Raw genomic sequence first — 17,220 nt, 5'->3', positions numbered from 1 at the left:
CCCTCAACCACAAGGAAAATTATTTTGTGTTCTCAATTTATAGAAATGCTGCACAGGAGCCATATAATGGCTCAGCTAATTCCAGGGTCCCAGTAAGTACAAGTAGACCACCATATTTTTGTTCCTAATACATTACTGTGCATTTTCTAAAATAATACTGAATGGATACTGGTGATGGCGACTCAATGAGGGTGGTGGCGTCCACTCCATAGATATACTAATACACAAGTGAAAGGAGCTGGAAACCTCTAGGCAGTGCCATTATAGTCTATTTTTAGATGGGACCTGGGGAGAGTAGTTGGTCATCCCATCCCTTTGCTGTAGGGTAATGAGAACATGTAGAGGATTCCCCTCTCCTTTCGTAAATTAGGAGGGTAAAAATAATTTGCCTAATGGCTATAGAAAATGAGTAGGGTAGGGGAACAAATAAAATCTAGTCCTTCTGTATTGGGGAGAAACCATGCACAATAATAGGGGGGCATTTAAATATGTGCAAGTGGCTGTACATGCCTATTGGAGGCGGGCAGAAAGATGTAGTCAAATAAGCCTTGCTGCGGCCTCAACTATGCATATATGGCCAAATATAATGCATGACAAGAGCACACTGTGACTCCATCTGCATCCTTATAGTCAAATGGACCAGTCAGTGCATATGCCTGAATTCCGTTTTGTGGTAGTTCAGACGTAAGCCCCAATGGAGCCACTGACCACAGTGGTAAATGCTATGTGAACCCACCCTCAGCTGTTCACCTGGCCCCCTCCTTCCTCTTTGCTCCTGACTAGCTGCTATTATAGATCTTGCAAAATCACCAGCCTCCATCATCATCAGTTTTCAGAGCAGGTTTATTAATCATGGCTCTCACTAAGCTGTGTGCTTGATCAAATGCCCTGCTATCCCTATGTATAAATACAGTGATAGCAGTGTACACTCCAGAACAAAGCCTGAATGTGCTACAACAGAATTTGTGCTGAGATTTATAGTTGTCCATGAGTGACAGTCTTGCCAGAAACCAGGAAGCGAAAGAGACTGGAAGGTTATGTGCTACTCAAGAGACAATTTAAGACGAATCCTTTAAGCAAATATATATGTTGCTTACAAATTTGCTTAAAGGCTCTATTGTTTTATCTTTGTATGTATATGTTAAATATTAATATACATTACCGCTCAAAAGTTTGGGGTCATTTAGAAATTTCATTATTTTTGAAAGAAAAGCACATTTTTTTTCAATGAAGCTAACATTAAATGAAACAGAAATACACTCTATACATTGTTAATGTGGTAAATGACTATTCTAGCTGCAAATGTCTTGTTTTTATTGCAATATCTACATAGGTGTATAAAGGCCCATTTCCAACAACCATGTTTTAATGGTACATTGTGTTTGCTAACTGTGTAAGAAGGCTAATGGATGTTTAGAAAACCCTAGAAAACCCTTGCACAAGTATGTTAGCCCAGCTGAAAATGGTTTGGCTGATTTGAGAAGCTATAAAATTGACCTTCCTTTGAGGTAGTTGAGAATCTGGAGCATTACATTTCTTTGTTCTCTCAAACTCTCAAAATGACCAACGGTGTGTACTACTCCCTTCAGAGAAGAGCACAAACAGGCTCTAACCAGAGTAGAAAGAGAAGTGGGAGGCCCCGCTGCACAACTGAGCAACAGGACAAGTACATTAGAGTCTCTAGTTTGAGAAATCGACACCTCACAGCTCCTCAACTGGCAGCTTCATTAAATAGTACACGCAAAACGCCAGTGTCAACGTCTACAGTGAAGAGGCGACTCTGGGATGCTGGCCTCCAGGGCAAAGTGGCAAAGAAAAAGCCATATCTGAGACTGGCTAATAAAAGGAAAAGATTAATATGGGCAAAAGAACACAGACATTGGACAGAGGAAGATTAGAAAAAAGTTTTTTTGACAGACGAATCAAAGTTTGAGGTGTTTGGATCATACAGAAGAACATTTGTGAGACGCAGAACAACTGAAAAGATGCTGGAAGAGTGCCTGATGCCATCTGTCAAGCATGGTGGAGGTAATGTGATGGTCTGGGGCTGCTTTGGTGCTGGTAAAGTGGGAGATTTGTACAAGGTAAATGGGATTTTGAATAAGGAAGGCTATCATTCCATTTTGCAACGCCATGCCATACCCTGTGGACAGCACTTGTTTGGAGCCAATTTCATTCTACAACAGGACAATGACCCAAAGCACACCTCCAAATTATGCATGAACTATTTAGGGAAGAAGCAGGCAGCTGGTATTCTATCTGTAATGGAGTGGACAGCGCAGTCACCAGATCTCAACCCCATTGAGCTGTTGTGGGAGCAATTCGACCGTATGGTACGCAAAAAGAGCCCATCAAGACAATCCAACTTTTGGGGGGTTGCTTCAGGAAGCATGGGGTAAAATTTCTCAAGATTACCTTGGCAAATTAACAGCTAGAATGCCAAAGGTCTGCAATGCTGTAATTGCTGCAAAGGGAGCATTCTTTGACGAAAGCAAAGTTTGAAGGAGAAAATTATTCTTTCAAATAAAAATCATTATTTCTAACTTTGTCAATCTCTGGACTATATTTTCTAATAATTTTGCAACTCATTTGATAAATAAAATTATGAGTTTTCATGGAAAACACAAAATTTTCTGGGTGACCCCAAACTTTTGAACAGTAATGTATCTGCGATAATGTAACGTATTTTTCAGACCATAGGACGCACTTTTTCTCCCCAAATTTGGGAAGAAAATAGGAGTACATCTTATGGTCCGAATGTAGCTTACCGGGGAGTTGTGGTAGTGCTGGAGCGGGATAGTAGGAAGCAGGGTCCCTCCCTCAGGAACCCAGCGGCGGCAGAAGCGGTGTGATGCTGTGGGTCTGGTATCAGTGGTCAGGCAGAGCTTTACCGGAGGTCATTTTCCAGAAGCCGTGGGCTGCATGCATAGACTGGGATCTTGGTCCAGCAGAGATATCAACCACACATGCGCCGCCTCCGGCGGCCATCTTCCTGAGCCGTGGGCCTCAGGGAAATGGCCTCCGAGATCCCAGTCTGTGCATGCACCGGCCTGGGTGGCCATTTTCATGTAGACCACGGCTTCAGCAAAAGCAATGCACTTCGTTCTGCCTCACCACCGACACCAGCCCAGTAGCATCTCACCGCTTCTGCCGCCACCTGAGGTAGGGACCCTGCTTCCTGTGATCCAGCTTCACCACCGCCGCAACCCTCCGCTGCTAGGGCCCTCCCTTCTCCCACCCAGCATTGATTCACTTCTGCCACAGCCGGCCTCCTGTGACCCCTGCTCCACAGCCGCCACCCCTCAGGTAAGATACCTATTCGGACTACAAGACAGACCCCCATCTTATAAAAAATATTTTTTTCCTATTTTCCACCCCAAAATTTGGGGTGCGTCTTATCGTCCGGTGCATCTTATAATCCGAAAAATACGGTATTTAGATTATGGTGATATTATTGCACTGATTATGCTTTAGCTTTGCTTTGTTACATAGTTTTATTACTGATTATTGTTCAAATGTTTATATTCGCATGGTACTTAGTGTCTGTTCATATTAGGTTTAAGTAGCTGGTGTTTGAATGACCACTATGTATGGGATTTTACTATGAAAAGTAATGGTGTATGGAGAAAAGAATGCTGCTTGCACAATCCATTACGTTTTAATATGGTCATGTTCCTATATGTGCATTGCTGGCCAAATCTGTAATAAGAAATATATAACTAATCAAATGTAATGGGTAAGATAATGAAATATAATAAAGTTACTTACATGCTTTCCACATATGGAGAAAAATCTAAAGACGATTATACAGGCACCCATCATATATGTGTATTCATTCTGCAATAGAACAGTGCACATTTACAAAATATTTTTCTTAGGTAGAACACAACTCTTATATCTGACTTTACAATTGGAAGCAAGACTACATTCTCGCTATGAATCACTTCACACATGTAGCTTATAAGATAATGTAATCACTAAATATAGGTCATCAATACTAACTGGATGTACACAATAAAGTAATACTTGTGTTTATTCACGGCATTTGTACCAGTATCTGTATCTGTAAACTATTAAAAGTCTATAACCCTAAGGTCCACAGGATGCTAGGACACAGTGAATCAAAAAAGAACATGTTTTAAATGGTGTATTTGAAGCCAATCTGTCACCAAAGTCGAAGATACAAACTGCTTACATTATAAAGACATCATTTAAATCTGATGAGGCTGGTGTACTTACTTTGCTAACTTATGTCATTATGGGTATTTAATATTTTCTGAACTGTTTCTTGCTTTAAGTACAGCTGCCTCATTAGGTCTAAATAATTTATTTAAAAATGTTCTTTGGTTATAATTCATTGAGAAACTATTTTTTGGAGAGGTCATGAATATCTGACCAGTGGGGGACCGACACTCGGCACTCCCATCGATCAGGTGTTATTAGTTGCGGTGGTGGCTACATGTAAAAATTAAATTAATACAGTGAAGGAGAGAACTATCTTTTTTTCTTTGGTCACCATATTCTGATACTCATAATTTTTTTCTGTAGATGAAGTTGTATTAGGTCTTGTTTCTTTGCAGGATAGTTGTATTTCTACCATTTATGATCACATATGACTTTTTGATCACTTTATATCTCTTTTTTGGTACTTGTCATGAACAAAAAACTATAAATCTGTAATTGTTTTTTAAGCTAATTTTTTGCAGCGTTTACGATGCAGTATAATTGACATGTTAACTGTTTTGTGCAGGTCAATGTGATTATTGTGGTTCCCAATTTATACTTTGTATGCTTTAATACATATGTACAATTAAATCTCTTTAAAAAAAATAGTTTTTTTTGGATAACAAGCTGCACTTGTTTACTGGAACTGTTTTGGGGTACCTACAACTTTTTGTCACTTTTTGTTTCAAATTTTTTTTGTTAGTCCAGATGAACAAAAACAGCAATTATGACATATCTTTTCAGAATTTTTTTACGGCATTCACAGTGCAGGATAAATAATATTGTGGTTTTATAGAATGGGTCATTACGAACACTGACAAACTAAAAATGTATACTTGTTTGCAGTTTTTTTTAACATATTAACAATTTTTATTATTAATACTTGCATCAAATGCTGGCCCCTTCCTTATTTTCTGTGTGCCCCTTCCATCCCCTCCCTCATCCCACTTACGTTGAGGCCTCCCCTTTTTTTGTTTTTTTTATGGTACTAGCCTTTATACAGGGATACTGATGTCATATACCATCGCTTTCCTTTGTGTAAACTGTGACATGATCTCTATAAAGTACTGAAGTTGTTCATCTAATTTTACTTTCGTTTATATTGATAAAGCAGAATGCAATATTTGAAAAAGAGATCGGGGATTTTATTTTTGTTAAATTTTTTCTTTTCATTTAAAACCTTTTTTACTTTTGTACTGTATTTACAATACTTACTAGTCTCACAAAGGAACTTTAACAAGCAATCCTTTTACCGCATTAATAATACACTGTACTAGTTATGTAGTGCATTGCTTGACTTACAGTTAGGCTATTAGACCCGACCTCTGGATCATTGTTAGGCCTCTGGTAGCTGTATGGGTTGACAGAAGGAGTAATCTCTCTCTGTCAAACTTCTCACATGCTGCTGTCATAATTCACAGCGGAAGGTCAGGGGTTAAAGTGTTATGATCAGCTTTGTTCGCAGAAGAAACTTAGCTGTGTAGTACAGCAGGATGGCATCGGAACAACAATGTAACTGTACTCCTGACTGAGGTAGACTACTGGCTATACAGTTACAGACATTAATGGCAAGGGATTAATATTTATATTTAAGTTAAAATAAAAGAAGGAGCGCATCATACCAGTAAGGCAAAATGAAGAATAACCCAAATAACACCCAGGGATGTTACCAGCAAGTCGTAACGATTTCTCCTGCTTTGCCAAAATCCAGCTGGAGACATCGCTGTTATCTTCATTGTAACCTTTACAAGACAAATCATTTAATTAATAAATGAGCATTTTTTCAGAATTCCAGCTGTAGAAGGAATTCAATGAACTTGCCAGGTGTAAAAATATCATCTTGTGCTGAACATGTATTACAAGCATACTACCATGAGTATTATTTACAGTGCAAAAGCAACACGTTGTAACAATTACAAGAGACAGTGCGTCTGTGGCAGGGTATTTACACTGTAAATGGTTTCATAAGAAAACATTTGGCGCCATTTCTGAAAAATCTGCAGTTTTCAGCTATTCGGGTCAAGGAAATACCCACATATACTGTATGAAATGATAAAAACAAGTATCTAGTAGCGCATCCAAATTACAAAGTTTGAAAAGTTTTATAAACTGTATCATTTGGATGTACTTCTGGATACTCATTTTTATTTTTGGAAGCTTCCCTGCTCCACCGCCATGAAGTTCCCCTCAGTGTACCACCCGTGAGATGAAGTCTTCCATTCCTAAGATTGGTTGGAGAGCGGAGATAAAAAAAATTCCCCAAATGATTGCACATATAAGTAATGTCATACTGTTATCATATACACAGACTAGGGTACATTACCTCCAAAACAAAAATGAAGGTGAAAACGACTGACATTGTTGCAAGAGGCACAGTCACAGGATCATCAACATCCCACTGGAAAACGAAAGACAGAATATTTTACATATATATCTTTTTTCTTTTTTTTCCTTTTTCCTAACTTCCTATAATATTTATGTGCTGAGGTGGGCGGTTTCTGGGAGAAACTGACAGGTGAAACCCCTGGAAAACTGTTCATTATAGTGCTTTTATAATCAGATTCTGCTCCTTACTATTGTCAGTGAGAAGACACCAGTCACGGGTACAACAAAATCATAAAGCTACATAACTAGTAAGATCTTTGATTAGTTGTACATAGAGGTACATTTTTTATTTATTGCTAAAGAGGCAAAAGATTACAGCTCTGACGCTGTGCAGGATGTAAAGAAAACAACAATGCAATGATTTGGAAGCCTTATTTTATTCACAACAGAACAAAGAACACAGATTACAAGTTGAAAGTTAGACATTTTTCCTTTTCATCTTAAAAATTGAGCTTATAAATTGATGACAGAAACACATCTCAAAAAAGTTGGGGCAGGGCTTTGTCTACCATTTAGTAATATCCCCTCTGCTTTTACAGCAGTCTGTAAACATCTGGGAATGAAGGGTACAAATTGCTAGAGTTTTGGGAGGAGAATGTTGTCCCATTTTTGTCTGATGTAGGATTCTAGTTGTCTAACAGTCCTCGATCTTCCTTGCAAATTTTTCATTTCATGCTGCACCAAAAGTTTTCTGAAGGGTGAAAAGTCTGGACTGCAGACAGGACAGTTCATCACCCAAACTCTTCTTCTGCAAAGCCATGCTGTTGTGATGGATGCAGTATGTGGTTTGGCATAGTCTTGCTGAAATATGCAATGCCTACCCTGAAATAGACATCTGGATGAGAGCATATGTTGTTCTAAAACCTCTATATAATGCTCAGCATTGGTAGTGCCTTTCAGCATGTGTAGGTTGCCCATGCCATAGGCACTAATGCAACCCCATACCATTAGAGATACAGGCTTTTTAACTGTGCACTGATAACAAACTGGATGGTTCCTCTCTCTCTCTCTCGAGTCCAAAGGAAACAGCGTCTATGGTTTCCATAAGGGATTTCAAACTGTGATTCATCTGATCACAGAACAGTTTACCATTTTGCCTCAGTCCATTCTAAATGAGCTTTGGCCCAGAAAAAGAGCAGTGTTCCTGCACTGTGTTGATATATGGCTCTGTTAATTGCATGGCAAACTTTGTTCATAATCAAAGGTTTTTGGAAGTATTCATGAGCCCATGCAGTCATTTACATGACCAAATGATTTGCACACATGGGTTTATGCCAGTTTTTATGCAGTGTTCCCTTAGGGCCCAGAGATCACGAGCATCCAGTATTGATCATCGACCTTGTCCCTTGTGCACATGGATTTCTCCATAATCTCAGAATGTTTTGATGATATTTCATACTGTAGATGTTGGGATATTCAAGGTCTTTGCAAATTTACATTGAGAAACATTTTTTCTGAAATTTTTCCACAATTTTTAGACACAGTTGATCACAGATTGAAAAGCCTCTGACCATCTTTGCTTCTGAGAAACTCTGACTCTAACATTCTCTTTTTTTGCAGTCATGTGACTTAGTTGATAACGGACTCTATAGCTGTTTTTCATTAGTTTCACTCACCTTTGAAGCCTTTTGTTAATTCTCTCCCAAATTTTCTAAGATGTTTTGCTACCATTAATTTCTAAATAAGTCAATTATTTCGAATGAAATGGAAAGAAGTCTAACTTTAACCCTCTGATCTGTATTCTATGTTGTACTCTGAATAAAATATCGCTATAAGAGATTTATAAATCATTGCATCCTTGTTTTCTTCACATTCTACACAGCATCACAAGTTTCTTGGAATTGTGGTTGTACATAGCACAATCGTATCAAGACACGAAAGCCTGTTAGGGTTAAATACATAGATGATCTCTAATCCATTAGTAATGCCGGAGTCTAACTGGAAGCCTATGTAACATACCTTTACTGATAGCAGAACCGATTGTGCTAGGACAAGTACGGCTATAGTCCTCTTGAAAAATGGATGCTGTGTTATGTCATACATCCGTGCTCTGAAGCCATCATTATCTAGGAAAAGAATGCCAATCACATAAGATAGGTGAATATATTTTACCAATATATTTATTTATTTATTTTACTCACTTATATAGCGCCATTAATTCTAAAGCACTTTACAGACATTATCATAACTATCTCCATTGGGGCTCACGTTGGAAAGAATATGATCATGTTTGATAGTAAAATATCACAATAGTAAAGCCCATACAAAAGAATATAAGAAAGTTATAGCTAAGCAAATAAATTTGGATTAAGAACATTAGCATGTAATAGCCAAGGGGTCCACACCTTCTCAAAAAGAGCGACTTTATCTATAGCAATTGCTGATAATCTATCACAAATCATAATTTTATTCATTTAGGCAACCAACACATCTATTAGGAGGGGGAAGGAGGCTGTCTCCACTACATGAAGTTGCCATGTGAATATGTTTAACAGGAATATGTAATTCTAGAGAGTTTATCTACCAAAATCGCAGGGGATAGGTTAGCTGTTATGCCTAAGAGTGTAGAAATTAGTGAACTTGCTCCAGAATTTTTGGGCTATTGGACAGGTCCATCATATGTGGAGGTGTGTGCCACTATCATACAGCCACGGGAACAAAGATCCAAGACATCTACTAAGCTTGACAGACTATACAAGTGCAATGTAATATTTTTGACAAGGTTTCTATCAGACTGACAGCTATTTGCTCAATAAAGTACAGCAATGATGCCGGCGCTCGGGTGACAAAGTTGTGTGAAAGTCAGCTTCCCATTGAAGCATGGAAGGAAGCTTACCATCTTTCTGTAGACTATTCATCATGTTATCAGAACAAGACAAAATTCCAAGAGTCGTTGTGTGGAATTTGCAAATAGATTCCATTGTGTTAAGTTCAATTTTATCAAACGTGCTGATAAGAGGTCAAGAAATGAAAAATCTGCTGCATTCTCCACCGTTCCCCAGGGGACGGTTTATAAAGGTTATTAAGGAAGGAGATGCACAGTAGCTTACTATGCACTAGGAAATCATGTAATGAGCATAGACCATTAGAAAGCCACCAAGTGGAAAGGGAAATGTTTTCACCAGGTGGAAACGCTGGGATTAGAAATAATGGTGTCAGTGTGGAGGGGTGAGACTGTAAATTATATTTTTATCTTACTTGATGCAATAGAAGAGTGCAGAGTGAATTATTGCAGTTGAAGAGGATTTGAGGCCCCAGTAATAGGGGAAAATAAAGAAGCCGCCATATGGAACATTATTATTTTGTTTTTTCCTCCCCTTCTTCTCAGAGCCATAACTTTTTTGTTTTTCCGTTAATATGATTCTGCTCATTAGTGTGATTACGGCAATACCAAACATGTAAAGCTTTTCTTTATTATTTTACTGGTGAAAAAAAGTTTTTCCATTTTTTTATTAAGGGTTGTGTTGCCATTTTCCAAGACACGTAACGTTTTCATTTTTCAGGCAATGGATCTGTGTGATGGCTTATTTTTTGCAGGGCGAGATGACATTTTCATTGATACTATTTTGGGATACATATGACATTTTGATCACTTGTTACGGCATTTTTTGTTGTATTGAAGCAACCAAAAAGATTTAATTTTGGCGTTCTTGAAATTTTTCCATTTCCAGTGTTAACCGATTAGGTTAATTATTTTTATATTGTGATACATCTGACTTTTATGAATGCGCTGATACCACATACACTACTGTTCAAAAGTTTGTCGTTACCCCGACAATTTTGTGTTTTCCATGAAAACTCATAATTTTATTTATCAAATGAGTTGCAAAATGAATAGAAAATATAGTCCAGACATTGACAAGGTTAGAAATAATGATTTTTATTTGAAAGAATAATTTTCTCCTTCAAACTTTGCTTTCGTCAAAGAATGCTACCTCTGCTGTAATTACAGCATTGCAGACCTTTGGCATTCTAGCTGTTAATTTGCTGAGGTAATCTTGAGAAATTTCCCCCTATGCTTCCTGAAGCCCCTCCCACAAGTTGGATAGTCTTGATGGGCACTTTTTGCGTACCATACGGTCAAGTTGCTCCCACAACAGCTCAATAGGGTTGAGATATGGTGACTGAGCTGGCCACTCCATTACAGATAGAATACCAGCTGCCTGCTTCTTCCCTAAATAGTTCATGCATAATTTGGAGGTGTGCTTTGGGTCATTGTCCTGTTGTAGGATGAAATTGGCTCCAATCAAGCGCTGTCCACAGGGTATGGCATGGCGTTGCAAAATGGAGTGATAGCCTTCCTTATTCAAAATCCCATTTACCTTGTACAAATCTCCCACTTTACCAGCACCAAAGCAACCCCAGACCATCACATTACCTCCACCATGCTTGACAGGTGATGTCAGGCACTCCAGCATCTTTTCAGTTGTTCTGCGGCTTACAAATGTTCCTCTGTGTGATCCAAACACCACTTTGATTCGTCTGTCCATAAAACTTTTTTCCAATCTTCCTCTGTCCAATGTCTGTGTTCTTTTGCCCATACTAATATTTTCCTTTTATTAGCCAGTCTCAAATATGGCTTTTTCTTTGCCACTTTGCTCTGAAGGCCAGCATCCCAGAGTCGCCTCTTCACTGTAGACGTTGACACTGGCGTTTTGCGTGTACTATTTAATGAAGCTGCCAGTTGAGGAGCTGTGAGGTGTCGATTTCTCAAACTAGAGACTCTAATGTACTTGTCTTGTTGCTCAGTTGTGCAGCGGGGTCTCCCACTTCTCTTTCTACTCTGGTTAGAGCCTGTTTGTGCTCTCCTCTGAAGGGAGTAGTACACACCATTGTAGGAAATCTTCAGTTTCTTGGCAATTGCTCGCATGGAATAGCCTTCATTTCTAAGAACAAGAATAGACAGTCGAGTTTCACATGAAAGTTCTCTTTTTCTTGCCATTTTGAGAGTTTCATAGAACAAACAAATGTAATGCTCCAGATTCTCAACTAGCTCAAAGGAAGGTCAATTTTATAGCTTCTCAGATCAGCCAAACCATTTTCAGCTGGGCTAACATACTTGTGCAAGGGTTTTCTAGGGTTTTCTAAACATCCATTAGCCTTCTTACACAGTTAGCAAACACAATGTACAATTAAAACACTAGAGTGGTGGTTGTTGGAAATGGGCCTCTATACACCTATGTAGATATTGCAATAAAAACAAGACGTTTGCAGCTAGAATAGTCACTTACCACATTAACAATGTATAGAGTGTATTTCTGATTCATTTAATGTTAGCTTCATTGAAAAAGAATGTGCTTTTCTTTCAAAAATAATGAAATTTCTAAATGACCCCAAACTTTTGAACGGTAGTGTATGTATATTTTCTTTTATTATCTTTATTTTTAATAGTAGAAGAGGGGAGTGATTTGAACTTTTATTTGTTTTTTTTCATATTAAAAAATATGAACAAAATAAAAAACTTTTTTTTACTTTTCACTGTATTTATTAGTCTCCTTAGGGGACATGAACCTTAGAACGTCTGATCGCTTATAATATATACAGCAATACCACAGAAAAAAGTCATGATCTCCTTTGAAGCCCGACCACAGTTAGTGTTTCAAGGGAGCTCCAGAATGACGAGCATGAAGGTCTTCTGCAGATCCCAAGCTGTCATAGCTTCAGTGACCTGTAAACACGTGAGGGGTGCGCCGATGGCTGCATGGAATGACGCACCTTCATGCCTGCACGCTGTTAATACCGAGGTCAGAGTTTGATAGTGGCATTTAACAGGTTAACAATTGCGGGCAGTGGTTTGCACCACCCATGGTTCTTAGAGGCAGGTCCTGACTGTAACACACAACCATTGCCTGCTGAGTATGGAGCAAGCTCACCCCGTGAGCCCATTCCATACACCCGCTACAGACTTGTGCTGTACATAGATGTCGGAAAGGGGTTAAGCAATTAATAAAGGTTATATTTTATTGTAAATGGCATATCTCTTTTTGGATGTTACAATTTGGATACGGATATTAAGCTGAACCACATAGCTGTGTATTACAAAATTTGGTTTAATTTTTGCGTTCAATTGGTACCTCTTGTAAGCAATTACATCAGTCCTTGTGCCGTCCCTTGGTTGTTAGAGGCAAGACTTGTCTGTAACACACAGCCATTACCTGCTCCATACATCCGCCACCGACTTGCACTGTATATGTACGGCAGATGTCGGTAAGGGGTTAAAAGAACCAATTGCAAAAAGGGCCAAATCAAGCTATCACAGGCCTTCTCAATATCTGAAGCCTGGATTGATAAAGGAAGCTTAGCCCTGTTAGCTACATGGACAACATTAAGAACTGTGTGAACTTTGTTAGGGGCTTGTCTTCCTGGAATAAAACACACCTGATCCCTAAGAGTAAGAGAAGAGAGAAATCAATTAAAGGGAACTTGACAGCTTCTCCAGGCCCCCACATTGCCACTATGTATTTATTTCTACCATTATACCCTTCTTAACAGCCCATTTTATTGTCTTGATTTCTCTATCAAAAATCTATTTTATAACTGAGGTGGCGGGATAATAATTAGTGGGCAACTAGTATTAATGTTAATTTCCCCAGACTAATCATCCCATTAATGATGTTATCACACACCTCTGGGTGTGAGTAACATGATTTGCAAGAGTAGTGTGTCTACCTTCCTGACAATGTACAGTACCTGGGTGTCCGTTGGCGAACTGCTCATACCCAGGGAGACAGTGGTGACGGAAGACTCGGCCAGCTGTTACAGCTGGCTCTGCAAATCTTGCATCAGGCTGTGTCCTATGTCACCACTGCCTCCCACTGATGCACTGGAGAGTACACCTGGCTTACTGAGCTTTGTCAGGGAGGCATCTGCAAAGAGCCAGTGGTGACGCCACTCTTGCAAATCATGTTACTCATACCCAGAGTGGTGCAATAACATGATTACTGGGATGATAAGTCTAGGGAAAACAATACCCCCATAACCAGTCACTCACTAATTAGTATATCGCCACCACAGTTATAAAACTGATACCTTCCATGTAAATAAATTAATATGGCAATATAATGGGCTCATTAGGAAGGTCATAATAGTAGCAATAAATGTATGGTGGCAATTTGGAGGGCCTAGGGGAAGCTTTTAGGTTCCCTTTAAGTTTACGTGCAAGAATAGAAGTTAATATTTTACAATCAAAATTTAGTAATGAGATAGGCATATAATTATAATTTGAGATCAGGGTATGGTCCTTGAATTGTTTTGGAATAGTTGTGATCAGGGCTGAAAAAAAGTCTGGATTTACTTTATGGCACTTTAATAAGATATGATTATATAATTTAACTAAATGTGAAGCAAGATGGGTTGGAATTTTTACCAATAAAATTTATATGAAATAAATTAGCCTAATATGTTCATATAATTATCACACAATATACACTTGTGCTTTGGGGGATCATCAGAGATTGGGATATTTTTTTAGGACCCAACCCTGACTTATACTCCTCAACAACTTTTTCCCTGATCTGTTTGGAGATCTCCTCCGTCTTCATGGTGTTGTTTGGTTAGTGGTGCCTCTTTCTTAATGGTGTTCTGTGGCCTTTCAGAAAAGGTGTGTATCTACTGACAGGCCATGTGACACTTAGATTGCACACTGGTGGACTTCCTTTCACTAAGCATGTGACTTATGAAGGTAATTGCTTGCACTAGAAATTTTTAGGGACTTCATAGCAAAAGGGATGAATACATATACACATGCCAATTTTTAGTTATTTGATCGCATATATTTAATTTATGCCGATATTTTTATATTTTTCATAATTCACTTCACCAACTTAAACTATTTAGTGCTGACGCATCACACACAAATCGGATTACAAAAATATTTAAACACAGGTTGTAATGTAATAAAATACATAAGAAGCCAAGGGGGGGTAAATAATTCCACAAGCCACTGTAGCTAACATCTTTGGATAATTCCATTCATATTTAATCTTTATCTTTCCTAAAATGGATCTAAATTTTCAACCAATTAAGTAACTACTTGTGAACATTAGGTGCTGTTTAGATTATACCATAGGATTTAGGTTTTCACTGAATTTTGTAATTTAATATATAAAAATACAGTGCGTACTAGGCAACTGCATGAGAAATAATATACGCGCACATTATAGAGCCCGCATTAGTCAATATAATCAAATTTGAGCGTTTTTGTTACAGCTTTCCAAAGAATTGTAAGCTGTCTACCAGAATATTGTGGATTTCAATTACCATCAATTACTAGGAGTATTCTGCACATATTATAAAAATGAGCAACTGCAACAGTTAACCAGCAGTCGTGCTTGTGGAGCCATGGGAGGTATCTAATCAATGCGCTCTCTTTCACAACTCTCAAACTACTTATTAGCATGCTCTTTGCTTTACTTCAAGCTGACACGTATACATTACCCTAAAGTGTACCCCCAACCACTTCATTCAGATCTTTTCATAAACAATAAAGAAGACTAAACTAATGTAGCAACCAGTTCTGTTCAATGTCAGCTGCAGCCCTATTAGGCAAAAAGTAATATCTAGAAATTGCTAGCACAACAGTAGTAATACTATAAGTCAGACATTTATCATTAAGTTTCCATTTTAACTATTTTAGAAGTTAAGCTGCTTTGACAAAAATAAGAGTAAGACTACATGTAAAACAAACGAGCTGCAAATATTTAGATGCTCCGATACCTGGACGAGGAGGGAGGTGGAGGGGTTGAGCTATCTTCAGTCTGCTTTTAAGATCCTCCCATCTTCTTTGATCAACAGTTAGCAGAGCGGTACCCTGGTTGAGACATACATGATAATTATATAAGCCAAATCTGAAAAGGAAAAGTGGCACACCAAAGCCAGTAGTGTTCTTTTATGCACCTGTGCCATACATTTATAAAAACTCAGTCAAAAATAGGTTAAAAAGAACCAATTATAAAATGCAATCCAGTATATCAATGGCATTTTTTTGTTTAACATCAGGAAAAGTTGAACAAATACATACTGTATTTTTCAAACTATAAGATGCACTCCCCCCCCCAAAATTTTGGGGGAAAATTGAGGTGCATCTTATAGACCGAATGTAGCTTACCGGGGGAGCGGCGGCAGGAGTTGGGCGATACTGCGGGCGATGCTGCAAGTCCTGCGCTTGGAGGAGGGGATGTCTGACATTTTGTGAAAGTCCGGAGCCCCCACACTTCCATGTTCTCTATGCGGTGGACTCCGAGAAAATGGCCGCAGGAGACGGCGCCTGCGCAGATTGAGATCTTGGCACTCGGGAAACGAGATCTCAGTGCCGAGATCTTGATCTGCGCACGTGCCACCTCTGGTGGCCATTTTCCCGGAGTCCACCGCATAGAGGACATGGAAGTGTGAGGGCTCCGGACTTTCACAAAATGTCGGCGGAGACCCCGGCACGACAGAGGACCGTCAAACACCCCCTCTTACCACCTTAGGACACACAGCGTCGCACCTCCAGACATCTGAGCACCGCTGAGAAGCCCCTTCTTCCAGCCTGCGATGGGACTCACAGCATCACTCTGAACACTTCCTGCGTCTCCACTCCATCACCGCCACAGCCCCTTGCCAGTAAGCTGAATTCGGACTGTAAGAAAGACCCCCATTTGATGCATTACATTTTTTTTCTCCCTATTTTCCTCCTGAAAATTTGAGGTGCGTCTTATGGTCCGGTGCGTCTTATAGTCCGAAAAATACAGATGTTTTGTGGGAAAAGATTCAGTATTCTTCAGGGTTGCCAACTGTCCAGAAATAGCTGGACAGTCCATAAAAACAGGAGACTTTTTGCCCTGTACGAAAAAAATTTTTGGGAAGTACAGGATTTTTATTTTGAAGCTGAAGAAACTTGTACAGATTATTTTGACTGTAGTTATCATTTTACAGCTTATGGGGAATGCAGCTAATGTCTATGTGGCACCACAGGGGTCTGGTTACCACAGTAATAGAGATATTATGTCTGAGAGCAAGTGGGAGGTTTCTCTGGTCAGGAGCCCTAAGCATGCAACACGGCCCACCCAGACCTGGGAGGGGAGGAATCTGCCCTTATAAACTGGGTCTGGGGCGGGATTAGGTGAGACAGAGCCTGCAGAACAAGCAGAGCAGTCAGAGCCTGGAAAGGGAAAGTGACAACAGGAGCTCTGCAGGAGCAGGAGCGAGTGCCAGAGGCTGGAAGCTAGAAAGCTCGCCTTGGCTGAAGACACTAAACCCGGACACGGAGTCCGAGGCTGTGGGGACATCCAGGTCCAGCAGCAGAATCCAACCGGCAGGGGATTCCATGTCCTCTGGCCATAGAAACCCGAAGGCACGGTCACAAGGAAGGGACCAGCAACGCCATTGTGAAGCGGAGGCTAACAGAAGGCCCCAAGTCACCGGCCATATGGGTGAGCACCACACGGTATACTCAGGGACGTGGGCTACTTCTACCCGCATAGAGCAAGGTAGCCAGTAAAGAGTGCAGATAGTCGGGGAGGCCTACAACTCCACCTGGCCAGGGGGAGATCCTGCTTGCTCACAGACTGACCAGGCCCCTACTGCTAACCAGTACTCCCGGGAGGGTCTGCTTTATACCATCAGTAAAGA

The 17,220-nt window shown here is 39.6% G+C and overlaps 1 protein-coding gene across 3 annotated transcripts in view; it reads right to left on the bottom strand.

Annotated features, from left to right (window-relative positions):
- NALCN (sodium leak channel, non-selective) overlaps nt 1–17,220 on the bottom strand; it is an 850,352-nt gene that overhangs the window by 28,488 nt on the left and 804,644 nt on the right. For all 3 annotated transcript variants that reach the window (XM_073664203.1, XM_073664204.1, XM_073664206.1), the window contains 5 exons: nt 15,325–15,418; nt 8,569–8,675; nt 6,548–6,622; nt 5,847–5,966; nt 3,769–3,837 (listed from right to left, as the gene is read on the bottom strand). In XM_073664203.1, the coding sequence (XP_073520304.1) occupies nt 3,769–3,837; nt 5,847–5,966; nt 6,548–6,622; nt 8,569–8,675; nt 15,325–15,418 (465 nt within the window). The remainder of the gene's footprint in view (nt 1–3,768; nt 3,838–5,846; nt 5,967–6,547; nt 6,623–8,568; nt 8,676–15,324; nt 15,419–17,220) is intronic.

The sequence above is a fragment of the Phyllobates terribilis genome, unplaced genomic scaffold (assembly GCF_046119375.1).
Source record: "Phyllobates terribilis strain yellow unplaced genomic scaffold, ASM4611937v1 Scaffold_2__4_contigs__length_985480577, whole genome shotgun sequence".
NCBI classification, from domain to species: domain Eukaryota; kingdom Metazoa; phylum Chordata; class Amphibia; order Anura; family Dendrobatidae; genus Phyllobates; species Phyllobates terribilis.
The sequence above is the reverse complement of the archived record's forward strand: the minus strand, read 5'-3'. Positions and strand labels throughout refer to the sequence as shown.